The sequence below is a fragment of the Trichoplusia ni genome, chromosome 5 (assembly GCF_003590095.1).
Source record: "Trichoplusia ni isolate ovarian cell line Hi5 chromosome 5, tn1, whole genome shotgun sequence".
NCBI lineage: Eukaryota > Metazoa > Arthropoda > Insecta > Lepidoptera > Noctuidae > Trichoplusia > Trichoplusia ni.
In genome coordinates, this window is record NC_039482.1 from 17830668 (window position 1) to 17849509 (window position 18842).

Here is an 18842-nt window from a genome sequence, read left to right on the forward strand (position 1 = left end):
ATTTTACGGCTTCGTGCGCAAAGACTAGGGGTTTCGATCCCCGCACGCGCACAGAACAAAAATCAATAATTGGTATAATTTGATACGCATGGCTGTTATATCTTTGTATTATTATTGTAACTAGTCATGTGGGAAATATAATACACTCGCATTTTTTTTTTAAATTTAGAGTTTGAATTATTTCTTTGCAAACGCAGAGTAATTTTCTTGAAACCTGCTCTTTTCAACTTAGCAACAAAATCTAAGTTGTTCAATCTAAATTGGTTGAAATTTTGCTCAGCGATATTCCTTTAAATAGCTCGTAACTTTATTAATTATCAACTCCTTGACTCGTTTTAACAAGAAACTTCTAAGTCGTTGTATCAGGGAAATCAACGTATTGATTTAGGCACCATCCAATGAGCAACTAGATTAACCTAGGAATTAAGGTTGTATATCTTTTTCCCAAAACATACCAGGCTGAGTCCAAAACCTACCTAACTAGGTACAGAACATAGGTTTAAGAGAACAAAAACACCTTCCTTTTTTATTATATTACTTACATAAAAAGAATCGTGCTTAACTTATTATTAGTACTTTTTAGAAATAAAATAAATCGAAATCGGTCCATTTCATCTCAATGCTTAACATTCAACTGGAAATAAACCAATTTTTTTTTGTTTCGACAAAACAATACGATATTACTGATAAGTGATAGCATTGAAACTACAAACAATAACTCCTTGAAGACGTTGGCACGTCCGCCGAAAAAAAAACACAATCCTTAAAAGTTTCATTAAGTATAAAGTAAGCTCATCACCTAAGATACAAATAAAAGAAAATCTTCATCCGAAAACCGCTAAGTACACTTCTACCTACCTACTTTGTTTTAAAGTAGGTTAAAATACTTACGTAAGCTTGTAATTGCATTATATACCTACCTACGTTCTCTTTACGTTCATAGTAAAATACCTAAACATTTGACATCTACTTTTTACTTGTTGCTGTCTCGTTCACTCATGCAGGGGATTATTGTTCGAGGAATGCGCGCGTCGGCTAGTCTCGGTACACCTACCTAGTAAGGCTCAGATTAGCAACTCAAGATTCTTACTGGCTCTTCACCTTATGAACGTAAGGTTGAGATTCGAACAGAGTTTAGTACAGAACATCCAAACGACATCGAAACAACTTACCCGAGACTACCAATAGTTACTACTTTGTCAGAGTACATTCATAAATTATATTTTAGGTATTGAATAAGATGACTTTATTACCACCGAAGATAATTCTAAAATTCTCAAAAAAATATATAAATTTTCTGATGACTTTCTATGTGTATTGTGAATGATTTCCAAAAATAAATTAGTCGAAAATAGAACAAAATGAAAAGTCCTTGAGAACTAGTCTCGTGGGGAGTGCGGCTACGTCACCGACGGGACTTTTGTAGATATGTATGGCCGCCAGCAGTGGCCGGATTGGCCAAAAAAGCCTCGTCGGCGGCCATTTTGTTAGCTGCTGAGTCACCAAAAGGTGAAAAATGTACATGAATTGCACTCCCCACGAGACTACACAACGGTATTGGGCATTTCCCTGAACACAAAATTTGGGTTTCATGTTCCTTACCTACCACAGCGTGGTTAATAATAAGAAATATATTTTTTCACTAATTATAAGTTGTAAACGGGTTACCTAGTTATTTGTAGTGGTGTGTAGAAATTGCCGCGAAAATAATATTTCAAAAGTTGCTGTCGGCGTTGTGCGGAACTTATATTATCGGTTCTGTCGACCCTCACATGGATGGACTATGAACAGTGAATACGGATCAATGGTGGAAACCTGTCGTGGAACGTGTGAATGATAGTGAAATAATTCGATAACGAATTACATTTCGGAGTTCGTCGATCTGTCAAAATAGTAAAGTGATAAGTGAACGATGCGCACCGTGCAATGCGGTTGTTTACTAATTTTTGACTGAAACTATCCACGGCGTCGCTACAGAATGTAGTCCGGGAGCTTAGTGAGACGTGGAACAAATAAAAGTGCTTATTAATTCTAAAAGAAGTGTGCTGTGACCGTAAACATGACGGACTCGACGACCATCACACCTACTATGGTTAAGGTAAAGACGGAGAGGCCTGATGAGGCCGAGATCAGGGAGCTGGCTGCTAAGATGGTGGAGGCCAACAAGGCTAAGGCGTTGGCGGCGTCAGTGGCAGCGGCGCGGCCCCCGCCCGGCTCGCTCGTCGGCGTGGCGCCGCCGGGCTCGGGCGGGCAAATGGGCATCCTCAACTTCTTATCCAGAAAGCCTGGCTCCAACACTAACATCGACACGCGACCTCTCGACGGCGGCGACAAGAAGGCCCCGGCCCCAGACGAGGCCAGTTGGAAAGGTCACTTCGGCTGGGACATGCTGGGCAAGTGCCACATACCATACATCTACCGGTCCAGCGAGAAGTATGTGGCTGTCAGGATGGTGGAGATCAAGCTGCTGAACAAGTACCTGAACTACCTCCACGCCGACATCTACTCGTGTACGTGCATCAGGAGTTACTACATCACCGAGATCGAGGCTCGACTGCTCAATGAGATCAACAACAGGCATTGTGACGGTCAGTTTGGGCGGGAGCCTTTCACACAGAAGGACTTGGTGGTGAGGCTGTCCGATGCCTATGAGTTCTACAACTTCCTGGACGTTTGTTACAATAAGTTATTAAGAGGAACTACAAACAGTAAAGACAAGTGTGGTTTCATTAGGATAAACAAAGAGTCTGTAGTTCCTTACACAGTGCGGGACAGTCAGAAGTTTGTTCCTCTATTTTATTTTGAAGGTGAAACGGACAACTTAAAGTTAAAGGCTGACCAGTTAAAAGGTTGGGACTTATCATATCTTAAATTCTGTTGTAAAGTGCAAGGTATTAGGAATGAACTGTTTGCGAGTGAGACGTGTTCAGTGATTAGTTTATCGGACATTAAAAGTTACTTCCCGCCCGGGACTGAATTTGAAGAATACTGGCCAAACAAAGTGGTTGATTCACAGTTGCTGATATCGGCTAAAGGTGAGTTACTTTATTTATTTTTTAATATAAGTTTTAATTTATAAAATATAATGAACTTCCTGTTAATGCTTTGACCACAGTCGTGTACTCATATGAGTATGGTCAAAGATCGAAGAACACCTGTATTGTATACTACATATCTCTTTATGAAAATAAATATTTATCTCTAAATGAGTTTAATCTCCCCAACTAAAATGGTTACCACGCAATTGCACAACATTACATGTATATTGAATTTAAATAATAAAAATACTCAAAGTGTGGCCAACTGAATACATGACGTGTGCTTAGTAAAAAACAATTTAAACAATTTTTTTTTTTAAATATCATTACAGGTTTCTCAACTTTTATATCTTTTAGCATCATCTCATTTGATGGTATGGTATAAAATAAATAAAACATTTAAATTTTATAACTTTCAGGACAGTCTTCTATTAATTTTATTAATTAATATGACATTCTAATTCACCAAATTATTTCCTTTATACTTTAAACTAAGTAAAAACTATCACAAAAGTTTTACTCAGTTCAAGTTAATTACTTTATGTTGAATTGACATTTAAGGGAATGCTTAAAATACAATTTAACAAGATAGGTCTCACATTAAGAATTAATTTCTGTCAATGTTCTTGTCCATTTCGATAATATTTGTACATTAAAACTTATTCTATATTTATTATTATATATATATTATACAGTACTATAATATACTTAAAAAATAGCCCACATATTATATGCATAGTACTTAATACATATATTTTACTTACTATACTAATAATTTACTTAATCAATCAATTATTATAATCAAAATTAATCCCAGGAGATAATTTGATAATTTTATGACCATAAGGTTTGGTTGAAATCGGATTTAATTATTTACTATGTGCATGAATAAGAAATATATGAGTCCAATTATTAGGAACTAAAGTATTTATTGTCAAGAGATATTTACTAATTTAAGCAACCCTTTCTTTTAAATGCTTATAAATAGATCAGAATTATTATAAGAATGTTTAATGTATAACTAATAATAACTATAGTCTCTTCATAATTGGGTTACAAATATTATTAAATGAGACATCACATGAGAGTAATGACCAGGTACTGGTTGAAAAACAAGCTTATTTGTATTATACATAGTATAATGTTGTTTGACATTCGCAGTATACACCCACTAGCTGAACTAAGCAAAGCAAGGTCATAATTAGTTAAGTCTTTTGTGACGCTAAAATAAACTATTGCTGAAAATGTAGATGTAAAACTTAAAAGTAGCTACGCGCGCCCCGCGGTTTTGTTCCCAGTTTATTTATTAAGGCTTTTTTCTCGGCTGTTTCATATAAAATTTTAACAATATTCAAAATCAAAATCAAAAATGTTTATTTCAAGTAGGCCATTTTCCAGGCACTTTCAAAACGTTAAGGTGATGGCTCTAGTTACGCGGTTCCAAAGTTTCACTCTTATGGAGAAGAACCGGCGAGAAACTCCATTGATTCAGCAACAAACTTTCGCTTCTATAATATTGGTATAACAGAGGTCATTAAAGAAAAAATCGCCCTTGACAAGCGTGTTGATACAAAGTAAAAAAAATACAGCAAAAATCGCTGAGCTCACATGCGTAAGCATTAACGATGTATTCTGAGGACGAATAAAAAAGTTCCTACTCTTAGGTAAATTCTATTATAATATTCAAAAAGAAAAGTGCGATAGAAGTTGTGTTTACATGTACCTACTCTGAGGAACATGCTATAAATAGTCTGGTAAAAATAACAAACCATTACTAGGGTGGGTTTCCATAGCTAAGTTATTTACGTTAATAACTTAACACAGAATTAATTAAGTCTCACTGGTTCCTCACGTGGGAAACTAAACTTTAGCTAAAGAAGATCTTTTGCTTGGCGTAACAGCAGGAGTAATTTAATTCTAAACTAAATTGTATTACTTAAGTAATTTCTGTATGTACAGAGACATCTATATATTAATACGTGATGCCAAAACTTTGTACCCCTTTTTACAAAAATTGCGCGGACGCAGGAGCATAAAATTTGGCACACTTATAGTTTATGTGCAGGAGAAGTGCAGAACGCTAATATTTTTCAATAATAATGCTTCTAAAGTACATTAAATCAATAAATAAAACATTACCCACACTACCATGCATTTCACACACACATGTTTCTTTTGCTTTTAATTTTGTCCGTAGACATAGAAACATTACACACACTACCATGCATTTCACACACACATGTTTCTTTTATATTTCATTTTGTCCATAGACATAGAGTACTGACATTGACATATCAAAAATATATATATTTGCCTATACATACTCTGTGGTTAAATGGTTTCTTTTGATTTTCATTTTATGCATAGGCGTAGAGTACTCAAAAAAAAGTTTTATTTGCCTCATTTAATATAAAAAATATTTTAATAATAATGCATAAAAAATACATTAAATATTTAATAAAACATACTTACCAGCATGCATTTGACACACGCATACATACTCTGTGGAGTCTGTGGTCAAATAGTTCTTTTGTCTATTATTGACATGTTTAAACTTTAGTTTGAAAGTTTTTCAAACTTTAAAAGTTTACGAATACTACGTGAAATACTGAGCGCTTATACAAATTTATATGAGTTGTGTATGTGAGTTGTGTCGTCTTTTAAGGACTTCTGTCTTCTGTAGCAGCAATCTGCAATACCTAACAACATTCAGGTACAATTTTTTTTGCTATAGTTTACGATTTCAGTAATTGCATATACTTTAGGATAAATAAGTGATTTTGTACGAGTTATCAGAATTAACAAATCACCATACAGGTAAAAACTTTTTCTCTTCTTGATTTCAGTAATTTGATGAAAGAACTTTAATTATGCCTCGACATAGAACATTAACGAACCGGAGTGAGAGACAAATAAGAAGGAATATTTCTCTAAGAGGAAGGAATAATTCCCCATCAGTAGTATTAGATGGTAATATGATTTTGAGAGATGCATTTAAATGTGCTCTCAATGTCATTCCAAATGTGTTTTGAAGTTATGATTGTGGATTAATGATTTTGCAATGCAAAACATTTTGAATCTGAAGTGACTTTAGGCGACCGAACTGCATTCACTTCATTTTGTCACAAGGGTAAAGCAATATTACCACCCTTAAGTCAAAGTGAATATTTTAAATCATTATATGATGGACTTACTTCAAATGAACGTTCAATAAAAAGTAAACAAAAAATTATTTTGAAAATATAATTAATGTCTTGCTATGGTTAACTCCGAAGCAAAAGTTGCTGAGACGGAAGTGGAGTGTATCATTTCAAAATACATGATGTTTTTTATCACAGATCAGGCCCAATGACTGCCGCATATGGTCGCCCACCATGTTATGCACAATTATATTTTTATGATGTTGACACTGCCATTAATTATAGATTACAAGAACGTTTATTATTTGTTATTAACCAAACATGTAACAACAACATAATGCGTGAAATTTCACTGGAATTGGAACGCAGTAATCCTTTTGTGCGGTCATTCATTGCAATGAAAGATCATTGTCAGAGTCGAAAATCAAAACAAAGAAATTAGTATGCTCATTAAAGTAAATCATGATTTAGATCTACGCCGATTTAATGATGCAGTTCAAACTGATGTAGCAGTAATATTTAGTACAGTTGATGGTGAGCCACCTTTTGAACAAAATATGATTTGTTTTTCAAAAGTTAATGGTATAATTAAGAATATCTCAGTTTTGGACTCATCATTAGACCCTTTAGCATACCCACTGCTTTTTCCCAATGGTGATACTGGGTGGCATGTCAATATTGCTCATAATACACCAACTACATCTAATTCAAGAGCACCCAGAAATAAATTAACCATACTTCAGTATACAGCCTATCGACTTGCAATTAGAGATGATTTCAGCATGTTACACCATTCACAAAAACTATTTCTACAGTGGGTTGTTGATATGTACATATGTACATTTAGCAAACGATGAAAGAGTTTTTACAAAAAACATTGTTTTCAGAGAAGTTTTAAATCATTAACAAAATTATTGCAGTATGCGATAAAAAATGCTCTAAATGGATAGTATTTTTAACGCATGATTTTTTGTTTTGCATCCTCTTATAACATGTTTTGTTTTAGTAAACATATTTTCTTTTAATTTCATATAAATTGTTCAAAAAAGAAATTGGCAAATAACAGTCTTGGTCAAATCTGTGGTTATAGTAGTTTAGTTTTCGACAGTAGAACCTTAATAATGTTTGAATATTATATTTTAATAATGTATATTAAGTCACTTACAATTTTAATTTATTATATGGTCGAATTTCGACCACTGGGCGACCACTAGTTTTTTTAAATTAATCACGATCACTTACCAAAATATCAGACGTTTCCGAGAAATCTCTAAATTTATTGCTATACAAATAATGGAAGCCCTAAGTAGATTAATTCATCATTCAATTTCCTCTACCTATCATCCATAGAGGTTATATTGTGTAACTCTAACCCATAATGATTTCTACCGTTGTAATTGGTCCCGAGTTCGTCTACAGCCTTTAGCTTAATTAAACCAAAGGTAGGACCCAATTACATTACGAAGATCGAGTATTCTACATCAGATCTTGAGGCCTAAGACAATCTTACATGTGCCGTAGACTTGTAGGCACGAATAGAAAACTTTAAATGTTTGTTAATGACATTCCTTTTTTACAAGAGACTTGTCGGTTGATTCATTTCAAGGATTCGATTAGCTCAGAAAAATGTAACTCGTGTACGGATATAATCAAAACGAACACTACAATTCGGAGTTTTCCAAGCTTATCCGATAAGATAAAGAAACAATAGTGTAATCTAAATCTCTGAAAAAAAAAACCTAAATCAGCAGAAAAATGATGCAATTTTTATTAGGGACTAATTAATTGGTTTTGGTTTTCCTAGTTGATAATTCGATTTCTGTTTTAGAGATACTTCGTTGTTAACCTGTAGCTGTTTCTCGATATATGATAAAAAATGATTAATTGAAGACGTATGTTGAACTATGAGACCGGTACTAAATCAGGGAACTAAAGCAATCTTACTGAAGCACGTTAATTTAGCTTCTATTAAAAAATCATTATATACAATATAATAACAAAAGTAATAAAATCTGGAAAATGCTTTTTGGGCTTATTTGCTTCCATTTACATGTTCTAAAGGGAAAAAATATTCTAGCAATTATTGTATCCTCTGGTTCGCAGCATGCTACCACCGCATTGAGGTGATGGAGGTCCGAAACCTATAATACTAAATAATATTCTTCTATAATTACTGAGGCATAAATATTGCCATGACAGTATTATATATTGCAGCTCGCTTCGAATATTTACAAAACAATGACATAACAAACCGTAGTCTGAAGCTTCGGTGCACGATCTTGAGGCAATTCATCGATACAATACAGCACTTGCGGGGCGATCTACGTGAGTAAAATGAAAATATAAAAAATGAAAACCGTCAAACGAGCATTATACCGTCCAACCCGGAAATATTGGTATATTCTCGAGTCTTAAAAATATGTACACTCGGAAAATTAAACGTAAAAGAATATCCATGAAATAAATTGCTTCAATAAAATAAACATACACAAAATGCATAATAATAAAATTAAAATGCATAATATACTTACTTATTTTTAGTGATCAAATAACTGTGCACGTTTTCTTAAAAAATATGCGAAGGTAAAACCTTCAATGAAAATCCTTGACCTGTAAAAATAATTTGCATGATGGCTGATTCTGCAATATCTGTTATCACAATGTATTACTTAAAATAATGTATTTTTTGCTATGTACGTATATTATTATTGACGATTTTACTATTTGTCGTTTTATTCAGTACTTAAGAGCGGACAAGTAAATATTTTTTAATCTGGAGTTTTCTTTGAATGTTGTGCGTCTCGAGTACCTAGTTATTTGGCGCCATTTTTCTATTGGACACGTCATCTCGAAAGAGGTTGACTCACAAACACAGACCTAGACCTCTTTCGTCAAGTAGCAAAACTGCCATACTCAAGTATTTTCTGTACAGTTGAATAATTGAGATTAGAAATAGCCATAAAAATCACTTCGACCCTCTTTAGTTTGTCCCCTTTTAATGTTAAGTGAGTCTCATGGGAATTGGTGAGGGAATTTTGTACAATGCTAGAACTTTCTGGATACGACCATGACATTTATTCATTTATGTAATTGTCCAAAATAATTATGAATCCATTGTTAAAAGTATGATTAAATTACGTGCCGTCGATTCTTACATATTTACTTTAGAAAAGACATAATTAAAACATATTTTTAAAAATATTGTAAGATTTTTATGTTATACATCATAGGTGCCTAATATTATTATGAAATATTGTACAAATAATACAAATAAAGATAGGACCGGGGAAAACTACCAACATGCCTATTCTGTCCCATTTGTTATGACAAACAAATTGAATTCTGAGAATGTATAAAAACACGGAATTTTCCTTAGTTATTTGCTGACGTAGTTAGGCACCTAAAATTCATGACTAATTAATAGTAAATTAAGCGCAAAGTTACTATGTAAATTCCAGGTTATACTGTTATAATTATTTAAGATCTATGATGTCTAGTATCCTAAAACTGAATATTTATGTATTCTTTTTGACGACCTTGCATTTTAGAATCCTTCCTCTTTGTATAATAACAAAAATTCGGAATTTCTACCATTTATTATTCCTTGCACTCGGTACCAAAAGTTTTAAACGATGTCCTATTTTCATTATTCCCTAGAAGGTGTAAAATGCATGCATAGTAAAAAACGTTTGCACCCCATCCTGTGCTCTCCCGTTTTCATATAAACAAGTTTTATTATTATATTAGGTAGGTATTTTATTTTCATATCTTTGTTGTGGCCGCTTTGTAAAAAGTCAAAAAGAAAAGAAATTCGCAGACATAGGGTCCGCGAATAAGCCACAGATTATCCCGACCCGTTTCCATTGTTGCAGATTCTGTAAAACTCGTTTATGGCCCCGATAAAGCTAGCTGGGGAAAAAACGTAGTATTTTATGGTCATTTTTACTTTATTCTTAATTACTAAATTTTTTATTACGCAGAATATCAGAAAACGGTTCAGTTAACTTGAATTGCCGACGGAAAGTATCAATAATATTAATTGTTCTAAGAATTAAAAAGCAGAGTGTTGATGTTGACATTTATAACGGTTACGACGATAACGGGGCATTTAACAATCTTCTGATCGGAAAAAGAGGTTTTTTCTCAAAATTCCCGTTACGCCATGTTGTGTGTACTGAGAGATTTATATCGGATCAAATGGCCGACTTTGGGATTTAAAATCGACATTTCGTAAGCCCCTGGCCGCTGCCTTACCCTCATCAGACGTTGAAATAAAACATACAAAAAATATCAAGACTGCAATCGTTTTTTGTAGTTCTAATAATAACTGGCGCGCAGTAAAAATACTTTTTGTTCCGTTGACGTTAAATAAGTTCTTCGCTAAATAGATTTCAGTAGGCTTTAAAATGAACAAAACATATTCGGACCAGACTAGTGATTCTCTGAACAATAAGGCAAAAAAAATAGTTCGTAAAATCTTCCTATCAAATTGATAGTATATTGAAGTCTTACGGACTTTCTAGCTTCTAAGACGACCTTTTTAATACTTTATAAATTGAAGGTTATCCATTGTCTAAAATCGCTATTGATACTTTCCTGGCAACCACTTAATTACTGTTTGTATTGAAAAATTATGAAACCTATACAATTTACTTAATTAGTAATTACTAATAATTACCCATGGTCTTTTCCCTACACGGCCGGTAAGAAATGCAAGTGTATTCGTGCCGTTAGGAGTGCTACACACGTGTTTCCTATAACGGTGCAAGAAGCAGCCAGCCGCGTTTTGAGGCTCTACAAATTCAGGTCAAAACATAATATGATTCACTAAAATGATCTGTAGAAACATGGAATAGTTGTAGTCATTTAAAAAGATGAGCAAAAATTTTAAATTCGTGGCAAAAAGGCAATAACATAAAAAGAAACTACGAAAAAAAGATAAAAACTTCTGGCCCTATAAGTATGTGAAGTGTCTTTTATAAAGTGACGTAGGTGTTGATAAGATAGACAAGTGCCGTAGGTTCGGTTTCCAGCTTATCTTTCTGTAAATTAGATTCATCTGTTCCGATGAGTTCAATTACTTTTCAACGAATAAATGATAAGAATCCAATATTACTACGAGAAAATAGTGCTTCCCCGTCTTGCGTAATAAATTGAAATACTATTTTAATACTAAGTAAGGAAGAAGACCCACGTATTTATTAAACTTTAATTATAGCTCGTAAACACTTTGATAGTAAATCATAAATATGCGTGCGCAACAGTATTATTATTTTGTCATTATCACCACAATCTTGTATACTTGGGTATAGCACAACTAAATAGTTAAATACTACTTTAAACGCCGTCAACCATGTTGTTCCGCACAACGCTGATATGCAAATATATCTGCTTTCGGGCCTAATCAGTATGACCTATCAAATTTTAATAAGCACAATGACGCAATGATATATATTGTTTGCAAGACATGAATAGACTTGCCAATATTTGAAGAATTTTGTACTAATAATAACATTACAAACAAACGTAGCTTAATTTTTATTATTTGATCCGATCTTATCATAGTCGTTGATTGTCATCATTATAAGCTGGAGAATTACATCCGTAATTTGCCTATGCAAATGAAAGACGGCGATCTGATAAAGAACCAACAAACTGCTTAGTCTTCCAGAAATTTGATCGGCTTGTTTCCGATGCAAGGTCAATTTTGGGCATAGTCGCCAGCAAATCTTACGGCGGGCCATTTCAATTGGCTTAAAACTGCTGCATCTAATAGCCTGACAGTTATGTCAACAAAATCCTGGATTTTGAACCACATATAAGTGTTAATATTCGCGATTATTGATGATGAAGGGGCTCTAAGTGTCCGAAATCTCTTACGTATTTTTGTTATGAAGTAGCAATTTTAATGAGTTGTTATTTCGCCAGGTTCAGTATCAGGAGGTGGTCAGTGGACGCGAGCGCCGCCCGCGCCTCCACCGGGCGTCGGTGTCGGCGTGGGCTCCGGATCCGGAGTGAACCTCAGCAGTGTCAGCAGCCAATCCACAAGAGGCCGTAGGGCTGCGACACAGCGCCACTCTCCTGCCTCGGCCGCCATGCAGATGCCGCACACCGGGCTGTCGGCCGCGGCTGTCCAGGCTCTAGCCAACGGTTGGAGCTTGCCCGGAACCCTAACACAAGCGCAGACCCAGCAAGTCCTGCGGCTCGCACAGGTATATATTCTTATCTTATCGCGGTATTTTTCCGCTTTGATTACAGTTGACATTTTAAGAAGGCTTGACAAGTTGATCAATGTGACTCTTGTATCTGATCATCATGACGCGGTTTCACCCAAAAAGACAATTGAAAATTTATGCGAAAACAAATTGGTGTCTAAATCACTCTTTTTTTTATTCATTAGGTAATAAATGCATAGGTAGATTAATAAATATAAAATAACTTCACGAAAACGTAATCTGTAAAAGATCATGTCAAGCCAATTTCAAGCTAAGAATTTTCTTTTAAAGAAACTCTTAGTGCATTGTTTATTTTTCAGTCATTACGTTATTAGAACAATCTCGAAAACAAACAAAAGGAATTTCATTTCTATTAAGCGTTTGTAAGAAATGGTTGGAATTGTGACGTCTGCATTGTTTATTCGTTATTTACACGAAATTATGTGATTCATTCGACTGAAACACTTCGCAGTATATCTGAACGAGTACACATTATGAAGTTATAGAATCTTACATAAATTATATATCTTGGAATCACGGATAGCATGTATTTTAAGAAACAGGTTGTATAACGTGTATGCTTTGTTTAGGCGCAAGTGGCGCAGGCGCACGTTGCGGCGCGGTATAATAACGCGGCGATCGCAGCGGCGGCCGCGGCGTTGCCGCAACACCGCTCGCAACATCAGAGAACAGTACAGGTAATATATTCTGCTTTAATACAGCAACGGATCTTATAAACGCCATATTTTATACTACTGTTAGTTTCGGGAAAGGAGTCATTAAGCCTGCCTGCCCTCAATCAATAAGGTTTTAGTAAAGTGCAATAATTTGAATTACGGAATCACGACTTCAGAAAATATTGAGAACAGCAATTTCTTCAATTCATGATTTATTCGAATCTATTTACCGAGTTTGCTCCATCCATCCGATTAGGAACGCTCGAGTTTTTTTAAACATCTTCTCATAATATTTTTATACACACATATATATTTAGTTTATTATGAACGACTTGCAGTTTCCCTGGCACACTGTTTTCATAGTGCCGAGTGAAAATGTTTTTATCGTTTATTTCAGTTTCCGAACAGTGCAATAACAATGGCGATGGGTCAGCAGCCCCCTCCACCTCTGGTGAGGAGCTCGGCAAACACCTCGACTATGAAGTGAGCACCTTTTATCATTTGTAGTGAATACTGTAAGAGCAGCCGACCAGTCTTACCAAGTCATACCGAAAGGCCGCATGATTATGCAGTCGTTCTATGTCAGTCTATCAACATGTCTTAGCACTTTCCACTGCTAACTCCCCTGTAGTGTGCTATTCAATTAAAATAATCAGCCTGGACAACTGAAATATTTAAGAATGTCTTACGTTGTACCCAAGTATTCGGTGGTAACTATATCTACTAGACCATTCTCAATTCACTGATACAAAATCCTCAAGGCACTGTGTTCCTTTTTTGTGCATCTCTTTAAAATCGACGTAAGTCCAGTAATTAATTACATTACTGACGGCTATTGTACCTATGCCCAGAGACTAATTTTTCATTAGTCTGGTTTCATTATTTCATTTCGCCGCAGCTGCCAGTTTCTTTTGTATCCAACACAAGAAAGACTTCAACAAAATCATTTTTCTGTATGACAAATTTTCGGACAGTGTCTATCTGGATATTATTAATATTGACTTTTTAAATTGCGGTGTGACCTTACACTCATGTTTTGCCTCGAGCTTTAAAAATATCTTCGGATCTTGCAATCCATTTTCACTAATTAAGTTTGAAGGGTGCATGGAAAACTTGAGTAAGACTGGGTAACAGCTGTTCTGCTAACATAATATGGATATTCCACTCGCCATTGTCTTGACACTGCCCTCATCAATCATATTAATATTTATTATAATATACTCTTTTTTTCACATGTTTTTTTATTATTATTTTTGTCGCACGTTATAAATTATTAAAATAGGATATAGCGATTTATCGTAAAAATACGCTTTTCGTGCTATTTCGTGCTACAAATAATATCATTTTTGTTATTTTAACAAGAATTTGAGTTAAGTTCGCGATAATTTTTTTTTAGTTGAAATCACAACCGTTAGAAGGAATTTATCTTAAATTGAGTGCATCGTCATATTTTGAGCGTTCTTTTATCTAAAGAGTTAGTACCTAATATACTATTTATGTTCTAGTGTACCTCCTCAAGTGACCGGAACAATGAATGGCCACTCAACCTCTCACTCCGTGGACAGTCGCAAAAGGCTTACCCCAATACCCGACATCAATATCACTGGCAACCATACGCCGTATAAGGTAACCATCAACTTTATATACCACAATATATATCTAGAAAGTTAAATACAGAGATATTATAGTTATGTAATGATTTAGCGAAAATAACATGACATTTTAGTATCTAGGTAAGTAGGTTCTGAATTCTGATAGTAATTTGCATACATCACTTTTAATGAATGTAATTAATTACAAGACAAGATTGCTAAAATGTCCATCTGACAATTTTTTTTGTGTTGTTACTCTTACATTAGTTCTTTTGCCATCAGACGAAATGTCTCTTAAGATATGACGCAATACGTCATCAGGGATTGGAATTTGGAAGTACAGCTAAACCTAATAAAGAAGATATTTTTCTTATGTGATTTTTGCTTTAATTGTCATAATCGTGTTCAAACAGGTGCAGAAAGCGTTGGTGGAGAACACAATGGTTCCGTGCATCAACGCCAAGCCGTACCAGTACACCGAGCTGCTGATGACGCTGCCCGACCTCGCCAGCCATTTCTTCCCACGCGTGTCGCTCACCACTTGCCGGGCGATGCTGGACGCGCTCGGCATCACGCTCTACAGACCTAACTCGTGAGTATTATTTATATATACAAAAATTAAATTACATAACGTACTCTCGTACTACTTTATTTAAAGCTTGTGTCAAGAGGGGTTTGACAACTTTCATCCAGACTTTGGATGGTTTTTCGTAGAATATATAAACCTTGGATTAGGAGTTTTGACTATCAACCAATCGTTTATCCATGTAGTTAATTTATATCAGATGTAATCAGTACATAGTTGTGTCTTTGTTATCAAATCAATTAAAATGGGGATCTAGGACTTTTTCTTGTCAATTCGCTTAAATGATCATATTGTGGTGTTAGTGTATTTTTAAAGTAGATTTTCCATTTCACACCATTTAAAATGAACTATAGAATGCTACAAGTTTATTAAGGAGTCGCGGTCGCTCGTTACAGTACCCAGCTGCAAGTGCTCCGCAACACCGGCAAGTGCAAGTCGGCGGCGGCGGGCGAGAACGGGCTGGCGCTGGTGCAGATCCGCGACGTGATGCAGCACATGCTGCAGTTCAAGTACATGCTGCGCTCCGGCCTCGCCGCCGACGACGCGCCGCACGCGCAGCCGCGCCCCGCGCACGCGCCGCCGCCGCAGCCCAAGCGCGCGCGCGCCAACTGACCGCCGCGGCCCGGCCCCGCTCTACTGCTCACCCTCACCGGTACACGCTGCGCTCCGGCCTGGCCGCCGCGGCCCTTCCCCGCTCTACTTGTGACCGTTCAAATTGTGGCTAGTGCTGTGCGGAAACTCTGCATAAAAGGTTTTCACTCGGAGTTCTTTCGCGCGGGTGTACTGTTACCGATTGCGGAATTAATGAGACTGTCCACGAAATACAAACATTCAATGTGAAAAGGACTCGTCAATTGCCCATAGCTTGTACAAATTGTATGATACTATATTGTAAATCAGAAGATCTTATTTATAGCAATCTATTTGTACTATTCAATAGAAGACTGAGAATTTTATTTTTTAAATAATTTCCTAAAACAAAAGCTATAGAGATGTAAATATTTTAGTTGAGTCATGTTATTCTGGTGTGTGATTTGGTATGAATTTTAAGTTAATTTGTATGTTGAGTTTATGTATACGATCTGTATATTCGTACACTGCATTTATGCAGTATAATGTTGTTTTAGCAATACATCAGATAATGTACTAAAAGTAATTTTAAAATTTTAGTATAACATTGGAAAATTTTGCTTTAATTGCATAATAAAATGCTTAAATATGACATCACCATTTTTTAAAGTAACTACACAAACTTAGTCACACTTTTATGTCATAATTATGGTAAATATTCTACCCAAATTAATATAAGAGACATAATTAATGATTGTGACATTAGGAGTAATTCATAGCTATTTAGGGCCATGCCTCCAATTGTAATCTCTACTGCTCATAGGTAATCAAAACTAAGAAAGTAAAGACTTAAACCAACACAACCTGAACACAAAACTCCACAACTTGATGCCTTATTGGACTCGTAAATTAAAATAGTTATAGTATCGCATGCATTGATTTAAGTAGCATAATGTTGAAATAAAACACTGTAACACCAAATCTGGTAAAATACTACCATTACCTTGATCTCCCAGGTAGGGTGATGAATACTTGGTGTATTGTGACCATTACAAAGTGAGGAAGAGGTCCATATTCTGTAAAGGATAAATAATAGTCTGCAATTTAGATATTTTTAAGAAACTAGCCCTTAATATATGCAATAATATGTAAGGCTAAATAGGGCAATATAACTTAAGTTTAGCCAGATTTGGTTAGACGATTTTATAATTTTCCTCATTCATTACCCACTAAAATAATAGGATAATTGAGTTTAAAAGAGGCCTGTGTGGGTAATGGATGGGTTTGGGTGCGTTGATTGATTTTAAAAATAAATGCTAATAGCTCATCCTTGTACTAAACACTTTATGAGGAATTCACGCTATCTCTAAATAGTATTATTAAAACTCCATGCAATTAATTTATTTATTTTTTTGATAGGCCAATAGGAAAACCCCAATAAAACTTTTGTCAACTGTATATTGAATTAATGTTTTTTTGTAAATATTATGGGGGTTTCCTTTAAATTGGAAAAATTCTGATTTACCTATCGAAAATCGCACAGTAATTCGTGGTGCGTGGGTTCACTGAAAAGAGGCTGTGTTGTTGGCAGTTTTGAAATTACGTAACGCACCTGATAAGTTTCCTTGTTTTACCAGTGATCATTGGAAAAGTAAGATTAATATAAATTAAAAATATATTTCCATTAGGAAACTTTAATAATTGTTCCTATAAATGGGGCTTGTTTTGCGGAAGTCATTTTCTGGATTGTTTTATGTTCTATTGCTTGCTATGCTTCCTAATGAAGGCTATTCATTCAAATAAAAATTGCAATTAGTGAAACAATTTAGAAATGGCATCCAAAAAAGCTGCTAAACCTTAAGACTTCTTGGGATTTCATGCGCTTTTGTTGCTACTGTTTCATCTGGTTGAATTCATCACAGATTATAAACGCATTTAATTAAAAGTATTTAAGTGGAATGCTTAAATATCACGTATATTTAGGTTTATTGGGGCAGACCTATAATAATTACTAACAATTGTTCCCTAAAAAAGACAAAACACAGAAATATCAATTTGACTGTATTTTAAAAACGGATTCCAATACGTTGTCATAATATATTAACCAAAGGCTAAATATTTACTAAATAAATTTATATTGAGATTTCATATTATTTCCTTTTCTTTAATGCCTAGCCCAAACACGATTTTAACAAATTGCTTCCGCCAGTTTTGTAGAGCATTTTCCAGATGCCATTAACATAGATTAAATTTAATTCCGCAAAAAACAGTCACTTTAAAAAAAGAATATCTACTTATTATTACCAAAAACGATTCTGCTTATAAATAATTTGTTCCGTAAAGCAGAAGCGAATGAAATCCTGCAAGTCACGATTGCTGTGGCAATGTATTTAACTTCCATATTATGTAAGGTATTATTTTGGTAAGGTGATTTGTTTTCATAAAACTTGATATACCTAATAGTGTAACATTCAAACTGCATTTATATTTTCCAATTGGCGTATTAACGCATCTTAAATTAGTAACACCAATAAAACTGACCTAAGCTTCCAATTTACATATTATAGTTAAGCTAATATATTGACAGTGCTTGACATAGCAAGCAAGTTAGGCAAATATACATTTTTGCATTTTATTAGCATAATTTCGACATCCGGTGTAGAAGAGCGCGATTTCACAAAATGAATAATGTAAAATGTAAAATAATATAGGTGTACGTACGTTTATTTTGTATACAAATATACAAAAGCAATATCAAGTTTCATGTAAACTGTTAAGGGACACATATAGTTGGCCTTGGTAGTGAAGGGAAGCTAGTGTAGAACCTTTATTAAACTAGTTTATCTTTTGAGCTGTGTAAAGTACGCTAACTTATTTATGAATAGCTATAAGATGGCATGGTATGTCTCGTGTACCTGAAAGATGTACCCAAATGCCGGTAACTCGTCGCTATTACGCGAACGTTGTGAGCATATAATGAAGAAAAAATAAAGTATACTTTATAACAAATTCTTGTTAATTTTA

At 34.7% G+C, this 18842-nt stretch overlaps 1 protein-coding gene across 1 annotated transcript; it reads left to right on the plus strand.

The window, feature by feature from the left end:
- The first annotated feature begins 1520 nt into the window (after nt 1-1520).
- On the plus strand, nt 1521-18827 carry LOC113493813. Its single transcript, XM_026871838.1, has 7 exons — nt 1521-3035; nt 12107-12390; nt 12984-13091; nt 13468-13553; nt 14576-14696; nt 15076-15254; nt 15644-18827. Exons 1-7 carry the CDS (start codon nt 2060-2062, stop codon nt 15858-15860), a joined length of 1971 nt encoding a protein of 656 aa, XP_026727639.1. The 5' UTR covers nt 1521-2059; the 3' UTR covers nt 15861-18827.
- The last annotated feature ends 15 nt before the right edge of the window (nt 18828-18842 follow it).